The following is a 20,371-nucleotide window of genomic DNA, read 5'->3' on the forward strand; positions in this document are numbered from 1 at the left end:
TTAATATCCCACAAACTGTTACAAAATCTTTTGAGGGGAAAGACTATTTTCATAGACAACCACTGTTGTATGGAACAACTTGCCGGAATACCTTAGAAATATAGGAACATTTGAAAAGTTCAGAAGTAATTTGAAAACGTATCTATTTAGAACTTTGTAAGATCACACAATTATGAACTCAGTGTTGACGATCAGCCATGCACAACGAAGACGAAATACTTGATGCAAGGCTGATCGTCAACGAAACGGAGTTAAGTCTTTTGTCAACTCTGTTTGTTGCTGCGGCCCCGGCCCCCCACTCCGGGGTCGAAATGACCGCATGCGTGTTACCAAAATGTCCGGTAAAGAGGTACTTTTCGTGCGACAAAGTCCGGCCCGAGAACTATAAGAAAAGGAGGTGTATTTGACTTTCACCTGGAGATTTCTTTAAAAAGGGAGTGTTTTTTCTTTTTTCTCTCATCTCTTTGGACTCCTGAAAATTTAGGGGGGGGGGGTAAATTGAGCATTTTTCTGAATTTAAGGGGGTACATTGAGCATTTTTCCGAATTGAAGGGGGTCTCCAAGGCAGGAAAAGCCCGCGAAAAGCCCGCGAAAGGGGGGTTCGGAAATGTTGGCAGTCCTCAGATAGGGGGTGCTTTCAAAAAGAGGGAACAAGCATATGCGTACCCTAAATAACACTGAGTGGGCGGGGCGGGGCTGCGGCAGGCAGCCAGTGAAAACGAATTTTTTAAATCAAATTATGGAAATGCAAGCATTACTTTAAATAAACAGAACTTTGTTATTCTTGGCTCATTTTTCCTGATTGAGTTGTCATATGAAAGGGCAGAAAATAAACTTTCTATATAGAAATGTGATTTCTCTTTGAAATTCAGATACCGCCCGCCAACTGGCTTTTTGGTTTCCTGTCTTCAAATTGTTTTTAATAAATCATGCGTGAAATATGCAAAGTAGAGGATCTAAGCTTTAAAAATATGTGTCATTTGTAAATTATAGTTGTGATTAAGTTATGATAAAACATCGATAATTCTCGGTTTCGTTTTTTCTGGGACGCACTGTATATACATGTACAGTACGAGCACGTCTCAATGAATGATACTCAATTCATATGATAGATTCATTAGAATGTGAGTAACTTATTGAAAAGCAGTGCTTGTATATTATAGGTTCCTGGTAAAATAGACATTGTAGATGTAAAAACCCGTAGCAGTAGAGAAGGGGGGGGGGGGGTAAAACACAACGAAATAAGGAAATTTGTATACAAATGCAACAGCACCAATACCCAGAGTCACCCGGTTAAACTGCATAGTCACCCGAGCAATTTAGTTAGCAAAGCACCGTTGAACGAAACATCAAGTGTATTTATATGGTAATTAATTCAAGAATATAATTACATGAAGGGTCAAGCTGTAACAAACTACTTGGAGAAAACCACAAAGATAAATGTTTAATACACAGTTTCCCGAGTGAAATGGTCACTTCAAGAGTCCTGAATTGGACGGTGTACATCAGGCCGTCCATGAAAAGAGAATGCGATCTAAATTAGATATTACCCTGAGAAAATTACTTAGCGATGTGCAATTCGTTCATACACATTAATTAGAAACAAACGTAATCTGTTTTTATATACATTAATAACTAGAACATGCATCGTTAATTAGCAATTAAGATAAGCATTGGAGAAAAAAAGGTAACAAGGACTGGGGAGGTTAAACAAATTATATTACTCTCTAAAAAAATCGAGTGATCACGGACGTCACTCCTCTGGAGAGTGAAAATGTAGTGAAAATAGAGTGAACATTCACTCTTTTCTTCTTAGAGAGCATTCTAAAATCAATCGATATTCACTCCTAAACAAGTGATCACGGACATCACTCCCAAGAAAGTGAAAATAGAGTGAAAATTCACTCTCTTTTTTCGAGAGAGTAGACATAAGAATTTAAAAAGGAAAACTGGAAGTTTGCGTTTAAAGCAATTTAACGATGGTGCTTCCTTAACCTCCACATCCAAACCATTCCAAAAAGAAGGACCGTACATGATTGTTTTTAGGGCGAAATTGTCCGGATTGGGGAGAGATGGACATTGTCTCTTTGTCTTGTGGGATAGGAATGAATAACGCTGTTTAAAGCGAACACAGGAGGGAATATATTAGGCAAATCATCCTTACTTAGCTGATACATGGAAAATCCGAGGAAATAATTGTATAAATCAGAAAACGTTCATAAAACGATTTGCAAGAAATTAAACGTTAGTGTGTGCCTTAGAATAAGTTAAATTTATTATTCTTATTGCTCTTTTTTGGATCATGAAAATCGAATCGATTTTTTTTTAGTGTGAACAACTTCCCTACTCTCTTAAAAAAAGAGAGTGAATTTTCACTCTATTTTCACTTTCTTGGGAGTGACGTCCGTGATCACTTGTTTAGGAATGAAAATCGATTGATTTTAGAGTGCTCTCTAAGAAGAAAAGAGTGAATGTTCACTCTATTTTCACTACATTTTCACTCTCCAGAGGAGTGACGTCCGTGATCACTCGATTTTTTTAGAGAGTACGCTAGCACCCCGTAATTTGAGTAAGGTAGGCCTAGTAATAGAGTTGAATATATCGATTTTTGTTTTTGAACGATTTCTCAACACTAGCACCTTGTAATTCAAATAAGGTATTATTGAGATTGAATGTAATATTTTTAAGATATGAGATGGAGAATAAGATTTCAACTTATTGTTTACCTTATTCCACCTAATATTATTTGGCTATCACGATTTGTTGTATTCATGATCACGATTCTTCAAGACGGAAATGAGGACAGAAAGTCATCCAATACACTAAAAAAGGCCTGACCACTTACATGTATAACACAATTTGGATATTTGAGTGGAAAAATAAAACAAAATTAACTTATCAAACCACGCTTAGGGACACACAGGGTACTCTTTAATCATTTTTTTTGCTGCCAAATCTCAAATACGTCATGACTGTTTAGGCAGGTGACGGTACTATGTACTTAAACAAATTTTCTTCAGAAACCAAGTCTTATGATATACATTTTCGTCCATTTAGATAGCGCAGGTGCCATACAAAATAACCATGTTTTCTTCCGCATTTCATACATTATCTCGTTACTACAGCGGCTGTTCCCAAGCTACACTAACTAGGCCCTCACAGAGTCCGTAACCTTTTCCTACTGGGTACCCATTTACTTCACCCGGGTGGAGAGAAGCAAATAAATAAGGTTGCTAAAGGACGTTTAATAGTGCCGGGGCAGGGTTTCGAACCCTGTACCACGTCGTTCATAAAACGGCTACCTAACCACTAAACTACGGCAATTTGCATTATGTTCTTTGCGAGGAGGTCCTACCACATTGTAATGTTATGATATAAGATAATGATGTTCATGACAGGTGATAAGGATTAAACCCATGATTTGATGCTGACACTATGAATATGACGGACAAAGAAAAAGGACAAAATATACAGTTCCTCAGGTAGACAAAGGAACATCCCTTCACTGTTATTATGTATATTATGTATGTTATTTTGTCCTCTTTCTTTGTCCGTCATGTTCATAGTGTGAGAATCTTATTCCCATCTAGGGTACGAAGCAAACCGTCATTTGATATTGACGAAAATGAAACATGTTTGATTTTCACAGTCATTGTTTATCACGAGAATATTGGTAAAAGCTATCATTAGAATTAACGTCAACAGTTAAGGTTGCAATATTTGTTTCACTTGTTATTCCAAAGCCCGCAAGGTCAAAATCATCTAGAAGAAGCATAGCTACGTCTCATTTTCCATGTTATAAGAAAGTTGAGTTGTACGAAATTATGTGTCCATGCAAGATAAGTTAATGATTGTGATCAATTTATTTTTCTGACACTTCGTCCATGTTTTCACGAAGTGACGGTAGTGAGGAAAATCGTAACGCAAAGTGAATGCAATTTTTTTTTCACTACCGTCACTTCGTGAAAACAGCGACGACTTGTCTAAAGCTGCTAACCAAGAATTATTTATAGATTCTCATTTTTAACAAAGGCTATAATCTGCTTGGTTAATCCATGTACGTGCAACTCGATAACTTCTCTTTCTTCTTTTTCCCCTTTTTTCAGAAACATTAAACTACACCTCCCCCCCCCCCTTCGACTGGACGAACACTACGCCACTCACTATAACATTCTAGTTACATGCAAGTATGCCTATACATTAATAACGAACAGACTTAATGTTATTAATTTAATATTTCATACAAGTCTTATCGGCTAATTCGAAATTCTCTTACTGCTAATTCGATTTAAAAAAAAATAGGAATCCTTAAATTTACACAAAGCCCCCCCCCCCCCCCCCCCCCACTCCCTCTCCTGAATAAAACAAACACATGTACATGTATTTATATGATCAGACAATCATATAACCACAGAATCGAAAAATTCTTACTTACAATGGTTAAAATGGTTAAAATCATTTTTGTTAAATCCAACCTCTCTTACGAAAAATTAAACAAATACACAAACAAAAGACAAACAAACAACCACACGTTCGATGACTCTTACTCCAAACACAAAAACAAGCAAACAAACAGACAAACACAAACAGCAATGCTAAAAATGATAAAAGGCCAACGCTATCCCTCGCAGGAGAACAAACAAACAAACACATAAACACACAAACAGACAAACAGACATACAAACTCACTAACGACATAACCATCGAAACAAGTAAAAACACAAAACAAGTAAATAAAACAAACAAACAAATATAACACTTACAAAGTTCGTATCAGCGATGCCGCAGCTCTCATGGTGGCTAGCGAGACGTCGCGTGGCGGCAGCCGGGAGCTTCGGGCTAGAGGGAGGCTGGTGGGACTGGTATGTAGCGACTTTCATGGGGCCAACTACATCGCCATTGCAATCCATGATGCGGCGAAGATCGGTTCCTTCTCCATTCTTGCCTTTGAGAAAGAGATTAAAAAGTTACATATTAGAGTTACAGATATATCAATCGTTGGAGAGGTATAGCATGGTTTTACCTGACTATAAGATGTATAATAATAATTATGGTAATGATAATAATAATGATAATGATAAAAGTAACGATGATAATAATAATAACAATGATAAAAGTAATAATAATAATAATATTGATAATAGTAAGTATCATGATAATAATGATAACAATGTTAATAATACTATTACTACTAATAATAGTAATAATAATAATAATATTTATGATAAGATAATAATAATAATAATATTAATAATAATAATAATAATAATAATAATAATAATAATGATGATGATGATAATTATAAACTAATAGAGAATTAATAATGACTATGATGCGGATTTGAATTATATAGATATTATAGTAGTGACAATAATAATGATAGCATTACTTATTTTAAACTATCGTCAATAATGATATGATAATGATAATGATAATGATGACGATACGGATAATGGTGATGATGATAATAATGATAATGATGGTGATAATGATAATGATAACGTAAATGTAAATGTAAATGTAATTATAAATTTAAAAGAAAATGTACATGTAATTGAAAGGTATTAAATGTAAATGTAATTGAAAGGTAAATGTAAATGCAAATGTAAATGATAATGAAAATGATAATGATATTCACAGTGACCAGTGGTAATTTATAATGATATTAGCAAAAAAAAAACATGCGTACATTTCCAGCCATAGTGATGCTCTAGGGATAGATTTATCTATCAAGAAGGGGAAAAAAGGGTATAAAGTAAAGAACTAAAAAGATAGATAGCTTGATAGATAGACGTTTAGCAAAAACAAAAAACTAAAGAAAGGAATATAGTAACATGTAGACAGAAAAGATACACTGCGAATTCGTTGTGTAACGACTTTACACAACATTGGGTGGTTCACTCCTTACACAGGGGTTGTGTTAAGTTGTGTAAATAAAAATTACACAACTTTACACTGCAAAGTCGTTACACAACGAATTTGCAGTGCACACACATGTAAATGTGAGATTGTTTATTAATATTATGTTATTAAATACAGTTTGCAGAATCATTAGTAAATAACTATGTTTAGCATCAACTGTCTGCTAAAATGGTTCCATAAATTGAAATCTCTGTGTTTGAATCAAGCAAAAAAGCGTTTCCGGAAGTGAGAGACTTTATGAAAAGAGTGGAAGGTCGAAAACTGTTTACGTGCAGCACTTTTAGTGCACCACGAGGACAACTATATTATGTCAAAGTCATGTTAATCCAGATAAGGTTATTCGAGGAAAAAAAAGCTTTTCAGAATCGTATTTAAATCCCAATAAATAATATGTAGTCAAAATTAGATATAGTTAGATACACATGACATGTCTACGGATGCTGCCACTACACGACATGACTTGAAAAAAAAATCATATGAATGGCTAAATATGTAATATTATAGATTAGTCATAGTACATTATATGTTATTACCATGGAAATATGTAGTTTGTTCTCTTCCTACTTGTATTTCTTCTCTCTTCTCTCTCCCTTTCCCCTTTCCTAATCTTTCGTAAGTACATCTATATCTACCTAAGATAATAATGATAAGACATAGTGAAATAATTAAAGGTACATTTGTTTTTTTCCAAAATGATCCCTATACTCTATAAAGCCGATTACATGCTTCTTTGTTAGATAACATCTCTCACACGGGTACATGCTAATTTGCAAGTCCTAGTTTATGGCCCATATGGTTCCAATTAATATTCTTGAAATGTGTTATGGAAGTACAAACATACTCGACTTAAAAATATAGTTTTATTTGATGTTTTGTCTGACTCAAACGCTTTTGGGAACAAAATAGCAAAGACTTTCGAAAAAGGCCATTCCAATGGCCTAGCCCTCACCTATTGACATTTTCGAGCATTACAATGTTTTATTACGTAATCTGAACACGATGCCATTGAGTTGAATTCTCGAAAGTCATTTGTGATCATGTTTAGGGCTGTAAACTTCATACAGTCATCAAATAATCAGAAACGTTGATGTGCATTGTCGGTAACATTGTATGGGACAAGATTACTTGGACTTGACATGGCCTGTGCAAGGTGGGGCATGCAATTTGTTCGCTTAAAATAATAGGTATAATTAATAAGTAAATAATGAGAGAGGGAGAGAGAGAGAGAGAGAGAGAGAGAGAGAGAGAGAGAGAGGGGGAGAAGGGGGTAGGATAAAGAGTCACGGAAAGTTGCGTGATCAATTCGAGGTTATAGTTAATGGTGTCACAGTCTTGTAGGTATTAAATATTTTGTCTAGATATCAATTGGCACAAGGTGGTAAAACATACATTTGTTTGTCTTGTACAATTATTGCCTGAGCAAGAAAGCATATACAGCTGCACGATAACGTTGTTGTTATCTCACACATAATTGTACGTGCATCACAGTGAGGGGCTAATGAAAAGGCAACGAGGAAGCTAGCTTACACATAACAAATAGATGTAATTAAATGTACTTCATTAAAAAAGAAAAGAAACTAAATCAATCACTGAGAAGAAAAGCACGCACGTGCAACTTGGACAATATAAGAATAAGATAACAGCCCAGTATATACATCATCCATCTTTCGAAACTAACTACGAGGGTGGCGCTAATTTTCTCTTTCGATTCATAATTAAATAGAGAACAGGATGAGCTCAGAGTTTTTATGTCGACCATTAAAACCATTTTTTTCTTCTTCCGCGAAATTCTATTTCTTCAAGCGAAGCATTAATCAGGGGGGGGGGGGGGTCTGGTCTAGGTCTCTACTTTTTTGAAGAGGAGTGTTAATTACACTTGTGTAATACGATTGACAAGGTCTTTATATCTTTTGTCCTTTCTGCAATTTATTCTGAATAGTTTAGTTGTGTTTTGTGGCCAAGTTTCTATTTCGACATCACCCCCGCGTGAGAAGAGTGAAGATATATATTTCTCGAGCTCAAGTACTTCCTTATTTCAGCTTTTAATCAACTACAAAGGCGATATGGGCGCGACAAACAAAAATGGGCTAAAGTTCAGTCGATTCCAACGGTTTTCCCCTCTGGCATTCACGAGTGTTCATAAAATTATATAATACTTGTATATGTTTAAGAAAAGTAGTCCAAACGAACAAAGGAAACTCCAATTTGACATTAATGCATTGCGACGATCATATCCACTATACAGATCGACTAATGCAAATGCAAATGAAGAAGAAAGAAAAACATCGATTTATATTTTCAGAGCGAGGACATTAAGGCAACATTGCCTACATTAGAAAGTGTGGCATCGACATAATTAAAAAAAACTCGTTCGAAAAAAATACAAGACATGAATTAATTTGCACCATTTAGTTAAACATTGTCTTGTTTCTGTATAACATGCATACACAGTGTCTATGTATAGATAAAGTTAAATGATTGTGACGATTGATTTATTTTTCTGAAACTTGTCTGTTTCTGTTTAAGTTTATGGATTCATGTTTTTAACCTGAGAGTGTAACGAAAGATATTTCGAATCTGAAGCTAAACTGATTTACACATTTCGTCTTATACGCTGTCAACTTATAAAAATAACATTTTTAAAGAAAGATTGTCAACCTCTAGAAAATCTCATAATCGGTTTACTCTCTGAAAAGAAATCTAGGCCTAAGGTTTACTTTCCAAATCACAAACACGAAGCGAAAATTGTTTTCATCACAAGGCAATGCTAAACGCTCTCTTTTAATTTGTCGTTATTTTTGTTAAAGTTTAAGATTACTCTGACACCTTCTCTAATATGATCGATAATTTTTCTTTTGCTATTCTTTTTCCAGTTTATACTCATACGAGATGCTGCAGACATAAGGGGAGTCATTTCTGTTCCGTTTGCTGACCATCAAATATTTTCTATACTTTTAGGGTTTTAACGTGCCAAATTGGACTGTTATTCGTCAGAGGCATGACAGAATAGGGGCATCCTAGCTGACCGACCCTATATTGGGTAATTATATAGTGTCCGCAAAGTCTCCTACATACCCCTGTAAAAGCGTCATGTGCCCCCCCCCCTCCTTCCCGGCTGCTTTCGACTCAAGCATTCATGCTCATAATAGTTGGCCTCTGCATTTATCTTGATTCTTAGATTTACCTCCATACTTACTACATACTCCATAAATATACGTTTTTAATTATATCTATGTATTTTTTTAAAATTGTATTTCAGTTGTCACATTTTATCAATTATATGACTAACTATTATCGTTGTTTTTAATTATGCTAATAACGAGACATTGAAATAGACGTGTTGCTCATTAAATGACCCCACTAAATAGCCAAAATATGGAAGGAAAAACGTTAAAGGAATTTCTCTCCCCCCCCCCCCCCCTAGCCCCCGTTTACTTCCCCCGGCTTGAGAGTAGCAATATGGATTAACATACTCGCCAAAATGTGTCAACGTCAGGGATTCGAACCCTGACCCTTGTGTCGACGTACTTCGGTGACTAAACCTCTACACCACGACACTTCATTGAATACCCAAGACATGGAGAGAAAGAGAAAGAGAGAGAGAGAGAGAGAGAGGGGGGGGGGGAGGAGAGGGGATTAGGGGCAGAGAAAGAGAGAGAGAGAGGGGGACATAAAGAACAGACAAAATAGGGAGAAATAGCAAGGGAAAGAGAAAATATGTAAGGGAAAAAGACACAAATGCTTACCACACGTCGACACCCTCCACGGGTAAAGCAGGGGCGTGAGATGGATGAAGAAGAGCTTGCGAAGCCAGAGGGGTGCACGGTGGGGATTAGGGGGGCGGTGGAAGAAATTCAGTGAGATGACGGCGAACAGTATGGAGATGGACACCAGTACGATGGTCGCCGCGTAGAACTGGGCTGAAATTTAAAATTTGAAACAACATTTTTCCTATTAAAAGTATAGATCATTCTGTCATTACGTTTAACATTTTTTGATTTAGTTGAAGCGTTCATTGACGTAATCAAATATATGTTTGAATTCACGATTAATGTGTAGTTTTATTGATTACAGTGATGTCAAAGAGGTAACACAGCTTTATAAATTCTGTTAAATTCTATGGAGGAACTGGGGACGTTTAGACGGTTTATTCAGGCGCTCTTCTATATCTAATATTTGACAAGATTACCATGATGATATATTGACATCATTCTGATTGTTCATACAGATTTTGTACTCCTGTATCAATAATCATATATTGGGCTTCTTCAATATTATTCATAGATCAATATTATATTTCATAAATTATTTATCATTTTTTTCAGTTAAAACAAATTATGATGTTAGATTTATTTTTAATGAAGGCCTTTGTTATGTCTACATTTGTGTGTGTGTATATTGAATGCCTCACATTTTGTCGCAGTTTGCAGATTGTCGTTTTAAGGGGTATCAGAGTTTACATGGTTTATATAATTATTCTGCTTTTTGTATCACTTTGAGTCAACGGCAATTGTCACCTGTCGATCTAATGTTTATTCTAAACTGATATTTACCTGTCAAATAAGACACATGTATACATATCATTAGCAAATGCGGCGCACGCTTCTGATTATATAATATCCTCGATAAATACTCGTAAACACTTTAAATCGTTCATGTTCACAAGATTAATGCGATAACCTCTTTCTAATTCTATTGTCAATAATGACTATCTTCATGTTCTTGATACGAAGCACACTAGTCTTTGTAAACCCTCCCCGACACCCTCCCGACAACTACATGTACGAATGACCTCAACCCGATTCAAACCGAAATGTGCATGTCGGCACTATTCCCCTCCCCCCCCCCCCCCTTTCCACAGGATTTTTTATTTGCACAGAAAATTCTATGAGTTCGATCATAGCATATCCACAAATAATATGCAAATAATCAACACATCGTAACCGCAATAAAGGCTAAACAATGATAATTACGGCCCAAAACTTTGGGGCGCAGAAATACAAATAAAATTATGGATATTTCAATACATGTGTTATAATAATGAATACACAGTGACATAATTACGTGAGCATTTTGATGTTATCACGCTGCCAACACGCTAGATATTTCATAAATTAGAACTATTTTATTATAATAATTTATTTGAGATAATAGTGAAACATTAGTAAATTTGTGAACTAGTGCTATGGATGGAACTTTTTAAACCGACGTTTATTCGGAGTAATCTGCATTTAGTATAATAATAATTAGAATCGAGCGTTTATAACTCTTGCTGTTAAAATGCATACTTCGAAGAAAAAAAAAATTATATTCCTCGCATGTTTCAGACGTAGTCACATGGTGTATAAATATCTATGATTTTTTTTTAACCGAGAACGATTTGGATTAACTTGAATAGTTTCTTCGGCCTCGGGTCAAGAAGATTATGACTGATATCACTTCAAATGACATGAATAGATTATACCATAAACCAATTCAGAAATAAGTGTGCTGATTTTTTTTTTTTTTTTTTTTTTTTTTTTTTTAATCTCAAAAAATTGTTCAAGAATAATGAAAGAAAATCAAGACCCCTCATGAAATAAAGTACAATGGTGAAGTGAAGTTCGGTTCTGGATACCTCTTCAAATATATTTAAATATAGGTAATTATTTTTTAAATCAAAGTTATCAAGTTACTAAGCTTTCTCTAAAACTAGATTTCTTTTGTAACTAAATAAATATATCAACTGCAAGAAGCATGGAGAAGAAAAAAAAAACTTCACTAAATTCACTGAATTAAGAGGATGCTTCTAAGTTTAACAACAAAATATGTCGAATTAATGTATTTGATTCCGTTGCCAAAAGCCTCTTGCCTTGAACACATTCCATTGCAGGAGTTTATCCTTTTCCCCTCAAATAGGATAGAACACACTTAACAATATACAGGTTAAATAACGGTCATTGAAAAACCTCACCCTAACCTAATTTTGTTTTCATTTATAAAATGCAAGAGTGGTTACGCTTTAGTATAATTACATTTTAAATTTTTATATTTTCATTATTTATTATTTATTTGACTTAGTATCCATTTTATTTATATTTTCGTTAATTTATATTCACTATATCTTACCACGTTGTTCTGAACATACTGCTCCAGTTGTTAGCCTTCATTTTCGAAGATTGAGGATGATGCATGATCACGTGATCAAGTTGCCGACTATTACACAATACGAAGTGATTCATTAATCTGATTAATAAAAATAACACGTTTTTCGATCTTTTCCCTTCGACAATACCCCCAAACCTCCAAAATTTCGTCTGGCTTATTCCTCGGATAGTGTTCCCAGTCTTACAGAGACCTCAAACATAAATGTAATACTTCATGTCATCTGGAAAATAACCCATTTATATAGCTTGGTTCTTTATCTCTAGTTGGGGTTCATTATCAAAAGCAAAACATGTAGGAAAACTTTCGTAGTAAGAGGGGGATGACTTTCGGGACCAATGTCAAAACGGAAACTTCGGGGGATGAGTTTTGGTTGCGTCGTAGCTAGTCCCTGGCAAAAAGCACAAACACAATATACGAGGTGTCGTGGCGATTGCAAAAGCTACGACGATTATTAATCATGTTAGTCAAATGATAATCTTTGTTTTTATTGAATCCGAGACTGGGTGTAATTAAGGTTAGTGTCTGTTTCATTGAGTAATACCAATGCGATAAGTGTAATGGTTGTGGTTATGTCTGGTATTTGGCCGGAATCGACTAACTGGACTAGGCGACCGTCAGGGAGAAAACATCAGCTTCTTGACTGATGTATATAGATCATAAATCCTTTCCTGTTAAGAATGATGAATTCATCGTAACTGTTTTTTGAGTCACGCAATCACCTTTCTTCTACAATCGTGTATATAAGAGCTAGCTTACATTATATAACCTACACAATTCTAACACACTGCTGATGTAGAGTTATATCAACAAATGTAAGGAAAGGCAAAAGATAAATGATTTGTCGCGAAATTAAGACCATACAATATAAATCTTAATGCAACTTGCATACGAGGCATTATTTACTGACGTAGTATTGCGTCAGCGACGGCTGACGTAGTCTTTGACGCACCGTCAGAGACTTACATCGTATTCAAACTTAATGCAAAACGAACAGTGCATGCATTTGCGCTGCAGTGCTGGCGCATGCATCGAGTTGCTGGCCTATGCTCAAGGTGCATCCATGCCCGTGATAAACGCATCTATATGCAATAGCGCAACCAAAGTGACGCCTCATAGGGCATTAGGTTCACGGCTGACGTTAATCATCAACCTTTTCATGTTAAGAATTGATGAGTACTTCGTAATTAATTGTATCACAGTCACGCGATCATCTTCCTTCTCTACACTGTTTTGTTAAAGCAATAGGCCTACTAATTTCGAGGAATAAGAAAGAAATGAAAAGGCAGTACTGTGAAGAATGTCTGACAAATAATAGTTCATATAACACTGCCCTACAACAACAACTTCAATTAATTATTGCCACTCACAATTTTGTGTAATCATAATGGTCATTCAGAGAATACAATTGTTTCAAGGAAAAGTATGGGCAAATAATGACCTTATATGGTAAAACGGGAAATGATGTTCGTGTAAATTTCCATCAAACCATATGATAGCACGGTATACCGAGGTCAAGTGACTTTGATCGCTATCTCCCCATGATTGAATATAAACAAAGAGAAATCTTAATTGATGCATTAGCTTCCAAATCTTTGTTATCATATACTTTTTCTAGAATCATAATTCCTATTTGTATGTTTTAAATGACGTTATTGAGATACTAAAACATATTTGTGATTGATGCTTGCGCATAGATTTGATGTGGTCGTCTCGCCGATCATTTACAAATATTTTTTTTTTTAATGGAGATGTCTAGTATATTTTGCATACTTACATAGTTTACATGTCCCGCTGCACGCATCGTAAATTATACATAAATATGTTTACATTTTTTTTAAATATTGGATGTAAATATTTATTCAACATAAACATTATGCCCGAAGACTTTTGCGTTCTCTATATATGGTCTCTTCACTGCGCGGTATATTTTTTGTCATACTGCAGAAATGTGCGGATCCTGTACATCCTCATGTACCAAATAGTGATTTCTTTACACATAGGCCTACCACAAACTTAATTAAGATTAAATGCTTTAAAATAAATTACTAGATGTTGTCCTAACTTTTGAAATACAAATGATTAACTATGAAAATATGTATAGAAGGTAGATTTCTTTCTTTAACTGGTTAAACATAAATTCCATCAATACAACATTATGTATGAATAAAATAATCAAGAGACTTTTAAGAGGCGAGTTGCTTATTAAAAGACCCCACTAAAAAAACCAACGTATCGATTTGTGTAAACCCCTCACTATACATTTCCTTATCGTTTGTAAATCAAAGTTTGTTTCAGAAGTATCTCATTCTGTTATTTTTCTAGATATTTGTCCACTATTCTATCAAAGTGAAGTTGAATATATGAAAATAGCAATTACATTATGATTTCGATTTGCAGAATTCACAGTGTGTGCAAAGGAACAACTCTTTGGAATTTGGCTACACATATGACTATGCTATATTCCGTTTGGGACTTTTGATACTATTATTATGAAATCAATAACGAATTTGAAAGATTTCTAAGAGAGTGTCTCTACCTACCGATGACCGGGATGGTGTCTGACGATGGGGGCATCATCTCAGACGTGAGGAGCATGAAGACAGTGAGAGATAGAAGGATGGTCACATTCAACGCGATCTGAAGAGATAGATAGAAGGATAGATAAATATATAAATATATATATATATATATATATGATATACTGCTAATAACGGGTTCTCGAAAAGCGCTCATACATGTATCTGTCAGACTTACACTACCGGCGCTCCACAATAATTATTAACCTAGCTTTAGCATGGCTGCCATTATGGCGCTCTAGCATTTCAAGGAATTAATTCCTGCCAGGTACCCATATATATATATATAAGAGGACATTTTTTGTTTTGTTTTTTTGTTCCAAAAATCTTGCAACGACTCAGCCAGCCGTTGAATAAGCGGGGGGGGGGGGGGGGGGGGGGGGGGGTAAGAGGACATTTTTTTTCTCGCGAAATATCTCCATAATTTCAAAATTTGGTCGATCGGTATTGGGGTGGGGTAAGGTCTGTCATTTTTGGTCACCAATTACCACAATTTTTAATTTTATATAAAAAAATATATAAAAAAACGCTTCGAGGGGTAATTTTATATGATTTTGTGAAAGAAACGTTATAATTTCGTATATATACAGTAAATATATCATACCGAAAAAATTTGCAGGGGGTGCTATGCCCCCCCTGGAAAAATTCCGGGGGTGCTGCAGCACCCCCAGCACCCCCGCTTCCCAGGGCCATGTATACTTCATGTCCCTACATCATCAAACTATATGCATTGCCGCCTGAAATGATTCCAATCCATGCATACTTATCCCCCGTAATACCTCCCGTGCACCCACACACGCTTCACCCGACATCTATCTACCTTACCTTCTCCCCCGACTCGCCGGGTAGGCAGAAGCTGAGGAGGGTGAGCCCGTAGATGAGCACGCAGGGGTTGATCATGTTCATGATATAGAACAAGGGACGGCGGGACAGGTGGATCGTGACTTCGATCTTACTGAAGTTCCCGTGGTCGAGGTACTCCATCGTCGAGTTCGTCACGATCTTCGCTACCTTCCACTCTCCATTGTCCTTATCAGCCATCCTCTGTAAAAAAAAAAAAAAATTAGTTCAGTTCAGTTTATTAATATCATCATTTCGCAGCCTCGGCTGAATTGCATGACAATTTACAAATAAAAAAAACATATCATATTTCTTGCACAATTGTTTCAAACAATACCCGTTAAAATACGATATGATTAACGAAGACAATAAATCGTCATTAATACTTAGTTCATTTTCTAGTGACAATTCACAATATTAGCAATACGAATAATTCAATATATATATATATATATATACAACAAAAAATGTTCCCATATTATTAAATATTATGAAATTTGGTTTTGCATCATTCAGTATAAATCGGGTAAATAAGTAATTGATATTGTATTTAGTGCTTAATTGAACAGAAAAATAAACGTGTTGGTCCCTGTAATGCTATGCTTAATACCCATGTTCATGCTTCAATAAGCGATTAGGCCCCTAGGTCGTATAGATTAAACGAAAAAGTGGTAAATCTTTTCCATGTATTTAAATATGACAGAACTACATTATTTTCCAGAATCAACTAAAGAGCAACTTCAATACCCTTTTGTATATCCAATAAGAATCTGGGGGGTGTTTCACAAAGATCCCAAGTTGAACTTATCTCTAAGTTGGACTTAAAATGTATGGAAAGCCATTAGCATCTTTGAAAATATTTTGTAGAAGTTATTTTAAAAGGCATGAAATGTTAATTCAAATCAATCATATTTTCTATTATCATGTGAGATTTCATGTTCTTGATATGGAATTCATGAAAAGTCTAAAATAATTGAATTTCTGCTTTTGAATTTATTTCATTTTAAGACTCCAATGGCTGTCCATAATTTTTAAGTCCAACTTAGAGTTAAGTTCTACTTAGGATCTTTGTGAAACACCCCCCAGGTCTTGATTATGTAATACTTCATTGTTATGTTCGCATATTTCGATAGGTGACGCGTAATTATTGAAATTGCCCGAGGTTTATTTTTTCGAAAGCAGTTGGGATGTTATTTTATACTTTCATATTTCATTCAGTCATTATTGATGTTAACAATCTTAACAAATTGTTAATGAAAGATGAACTAATTGAATGAACTTTAAATTTATCTCATCTTATTCAAACCTGACATGATGAACGTCAAATTATATTTCCCGGTAGTCTATTTTATTCAGATGTTATATAATAATTCTTTATGTTCCAAACTAAACTCTCTATATAGAGAGTTTAGTTTGGAACAGATTTCCTTGGCGAATTCATTTTGTAATTGTTAATGACAAATATTATAGTGTTTTTCAATATAAGATAATAGTAATTGGTAGGTGCCTTCAGTAACCATGATAACCCCTGGATGTGTGCGCGTCATTAATGTATACTTATAATGAATTGATTTGATCAATATACTATTTTCATATGATTTATCATCGTAAGTAAATTTAGTGTGATATTGCTTTGCATGATAATCGATATCATTTATAATGATTGATCCATCTCTGACAGAAGAACCCTCGAGGTTCTTTTGCAACCCCTTTTAAATAATTAGATTGCTATGTTCATTCCGTAGAAAAAAAATTTTCTTCTCCTCTTTTATCTCAAAGTGGTTAATTTCTCTTAAATGTGTACATAATATGCATTTGTGTATATTAATTTTTGCATGTTATATGTAGTTTGTATGTATTGTTAATGGAATTATGAAAGAAATGATATTAAAGGAAAAGTAAAATTTGATATACCTCTGGTTTACTAGCATCCATTCTGACATGACTATGAAGATGGGTCCATGATCGGAAGGTCATCAAGCATTCCTGCTCGTCGAACGGGAAGAAAGTGAAGTCGATTTTGCAGAAGGTCTTGGCGATGATGAGGCCGCTCCACTCCACTCGCCCCACGTGATTGATCCTGACCACCGTCGACTCCATCAACCGCGTCCTCTCCGCGCTGGTCAACGATGTCGAGTTCGACGACAAGACGATGACGAAGTCGACATTGATCACGAAGGGAAAATTGACCGCGGTTACGATGACGGCATCGAGAGTGGTTTAGATGACGAAGTGGACGATGGTACGATGAAATCCACAGTGAGTACGGCGAAGATAATGATGACGGTGACGATAACCAAATCGGCAGCGGACACGATGTCGATTAGGATATCGACGACGGTTGCGATGAGGTCGATGTAAATGAAGAGGGTTATGTGATGAAATGACAATGGTTATCGTAAAAATGCAATAACTTCAATAACGAGAACATAATAATGGGATTTGGTTCATGTAATCAGAAATTGTATCAATAGATACAATAGTTATCCGAACTGAAAAGTATTGAGGTTCAACGCTATTAAAGTGTTGGTATATCAATTTTAAAAAGAATATTAATTTCTGTTAATTATGGTGGAGCCCTTGACCGACTTAAAGATATACCATAATATGATATGAACAACTATGTAAATGGCAATGGAAAATTTAAAAAATGACATGATAATAAATTTGATAAGGCCTAATCTAAAACAAAATCAACGAACAGGTAAGGAAACCTTTTTTTTGTATCACTATATTCATCATTATAAGCATTATCATCGCCATTGTTATCCCAAGTATAATTTGGTATTGCAAAAACTTCCTGGTATTCTTGGGCGTAAAATAAACGTCTACTTTGTTATTATCAATCCATCAACCTGTAGTCCCGTCATGCCTGGCGCACACGAGGCGTCAATTTAATGACGCAGAACTGCGTCAGCTATAATATGAGAGAGAGTCAATTGCGAAATGAATTGAATGCATGGAAAGCGCATGAGCTATTTGATTTCATCGCGTTTACAGGTGCGATTAGCGCAGGCAACAACGCAGCCAAAATGACGCTTCGTGTGCAGTGAGCATAACAGGCGAATATTCCCTTGCAATTTATTCGTAATTGCGCATGTGCTATTAGTAATTATTACTTGTTAGAGAGTGTTATGTCGGGCAACCACACATCATCTGATGACATCCGAAGATGGGAGACGTCGTAGTATTCTTTGGGGTTCCATTTCAGGTAACCATCGGTCCAATTCTGTAAAAACAGAAAAGAGAGAAGAAAAATGGAAGAAAGAAAATGAATTCTTGCCATTATTCTTTGATTTGATTGATTTGATTTGATTTGATTTATTTATTTTCCACTCAAATATCCACAAATTAAATGACATATATAAACCATACAGTAATACAATATATAATAGAACAAATGAATTATACAAGTAACGAAAAACTGACAAGCATGTTCGTAATCAAATAAGTTTACAAAGTACATTTATGTTTGAGAATTAAACAACATATTTTAAATTGCTTGATTTAACTGAGAGGGGAAAAAAAGGGAATCTCAGAAAAGCTAGGCTTGTTGAGCGAGATTCCCAGTATAAATTAAATAATGGACCATCATCAACGTGCATCAAATTCTACACATGTCCGCTCCCAGAGAGACCAGAGACGCACGAACCCACTCGCCCGCGCCAGATCCCGGGTCCCCCCCGCCAAGGCCCATTCAGCTTACAACAGTCTGCCGTTGCCAGGTCGAGCAAGCTCAAGGTCTGTCCGACCTAGCAACGAGCAACATAAAATATTGCGCACCGAACAGGCCCCGACAAAAGAAACACAAAGATCCGGCATAGGCAGCCGAACCCGCGCGTCCGGAGACTCTCCGGGAACAACACGCGAAAATCGGACACACGCCTAAGATGGTCCAATAGTATTTTGTACAAGCGTATAATGAACGATAGAAACATAAAATAGATGACAATAAAAGAAAAGAAAAGAAAAGAAAAAAAGAAGCATGTGATGAAACACAAAAAAGGATGAGAAGGATGGGAAGGTAAGAGTAGTGCCACGTAATCGGAAGTCTATTTGTATTTCTTTAGAGAGGAAAGAAAGAAATTCACTGGGAGGGGTCGGAAGGCAATAGTAAGAAGGCCAGATAAAAAAAGAAAGCACTTCATAAACGATACTTTGTTTTTCCAACTGGGAGCAACACTTTCCAGCACACCCAACTATTATCATCTGTTTGTAGCAATGATATAGGTTATCATTGTTAAGAGGCGATCTAATGGATACATCTCTTGACTGTGATTGGAAGGAATCCCTGCCACAGCACTAACGTCCGTTGGCAAAGACATTAATCTACATTACATTTATTTTGCGTCACTCTACCCAGGTGTAGATGGTGGGTACCTGGTAGAGGATTTTTGTTTAATGCACTGAGCGCTACGGGTGCCGGAGTCAAAGCAGGAGTAATGATATCCAAAGTCCTTTGGAAGCGCATAGAGACGTTATAACATAATGTGATATGCGCTATACAAGCTGGACTATAACTTCATCATTATTAATACACTTTGTGATGTAATGTATTTGATGACTTCATGTGATCACTATTTCAAAAAAATTGAGCAATTCAATGTGAATATACCCATACCGAATCCTATTTAAGACTTCAACAAAGTATACTTGGTCCTCTTCAATAAAAAACAAATTGAGAAAGATTTGCTGTTTAAATGTTGACACGCCCTCCATCCCCCATTCAAGAGAGGGACCAGGGATGCAAGGGGGGGGGGTCGTCGTGAGGAAAAGATGGAGGAAAAGATGGAGGATATATGACATTTGTTCATTTGTTCGTTTGTTTATTTGTTTGTTTGTTTGTTTGTTTTCATTCAATATGACATCAATATTCTAAATAGGCT

General features: G+C 35.6%; 1 protein-coding gene across 1 annotated transcript in view; it reads right to left on the reverse strand.

Annotated features, from left to right (window-relative positions):
• Positions 1-20,371, reverse strand: part of LOC578586 (neuronal acetylcholine receptor subunit beta-4-like) — a 35,340-nt gene that overhangs the window by 2,915 nt on the left and 12,054 nt on the right. Inside the window, exons 2-7 of the mRNA XM_030976036.1 lie at positions 18,605-18,714; positions 17,400-17,604; positions 15,471-15,689; positions 14,610-14,706; positions 9,669-9,842; positions 4,764-4,945 (exon numbers count right to left, since the gene is read on the reverse strand). Of these exons, the coding sequence (XP_030831896.1) occupies positions 4,764-4,945; positions 9,669-9,842; positions 14,610-14,706; positions 15,471-15,689; positions 17,400-17,604; positions 18,605-18,714 (987 nt within the window). The remainder of the gene's footprint in view (positions 1-4,763; positions 4,946-9,668; positions 9,843-14,609; positions 14,707-15,470; positions 15,690-17,399; positions 17,605-18,604; positions 18,715-20,371) is intronic.

The sequence above is a fragment of the Strongylocentrotus purpuratus genome, unplaced genomic scaffold (genome assembly GCF_000002235.5).
Source record: "Strongylocentrotus purpuratus isolate Spur 01 unplaced genomic scaffold, Spur_5.0 spur5_scaffold_8, whole genome shotgun sequence".
Classification (NCBI taxonomy): Eukaryota; Metazoa; Echinodermata; class Echinoidea; order Camarodonta; family Strongylocentrotidae; genus Strongylocentrotus; species Strongylocentrotus purpuratus.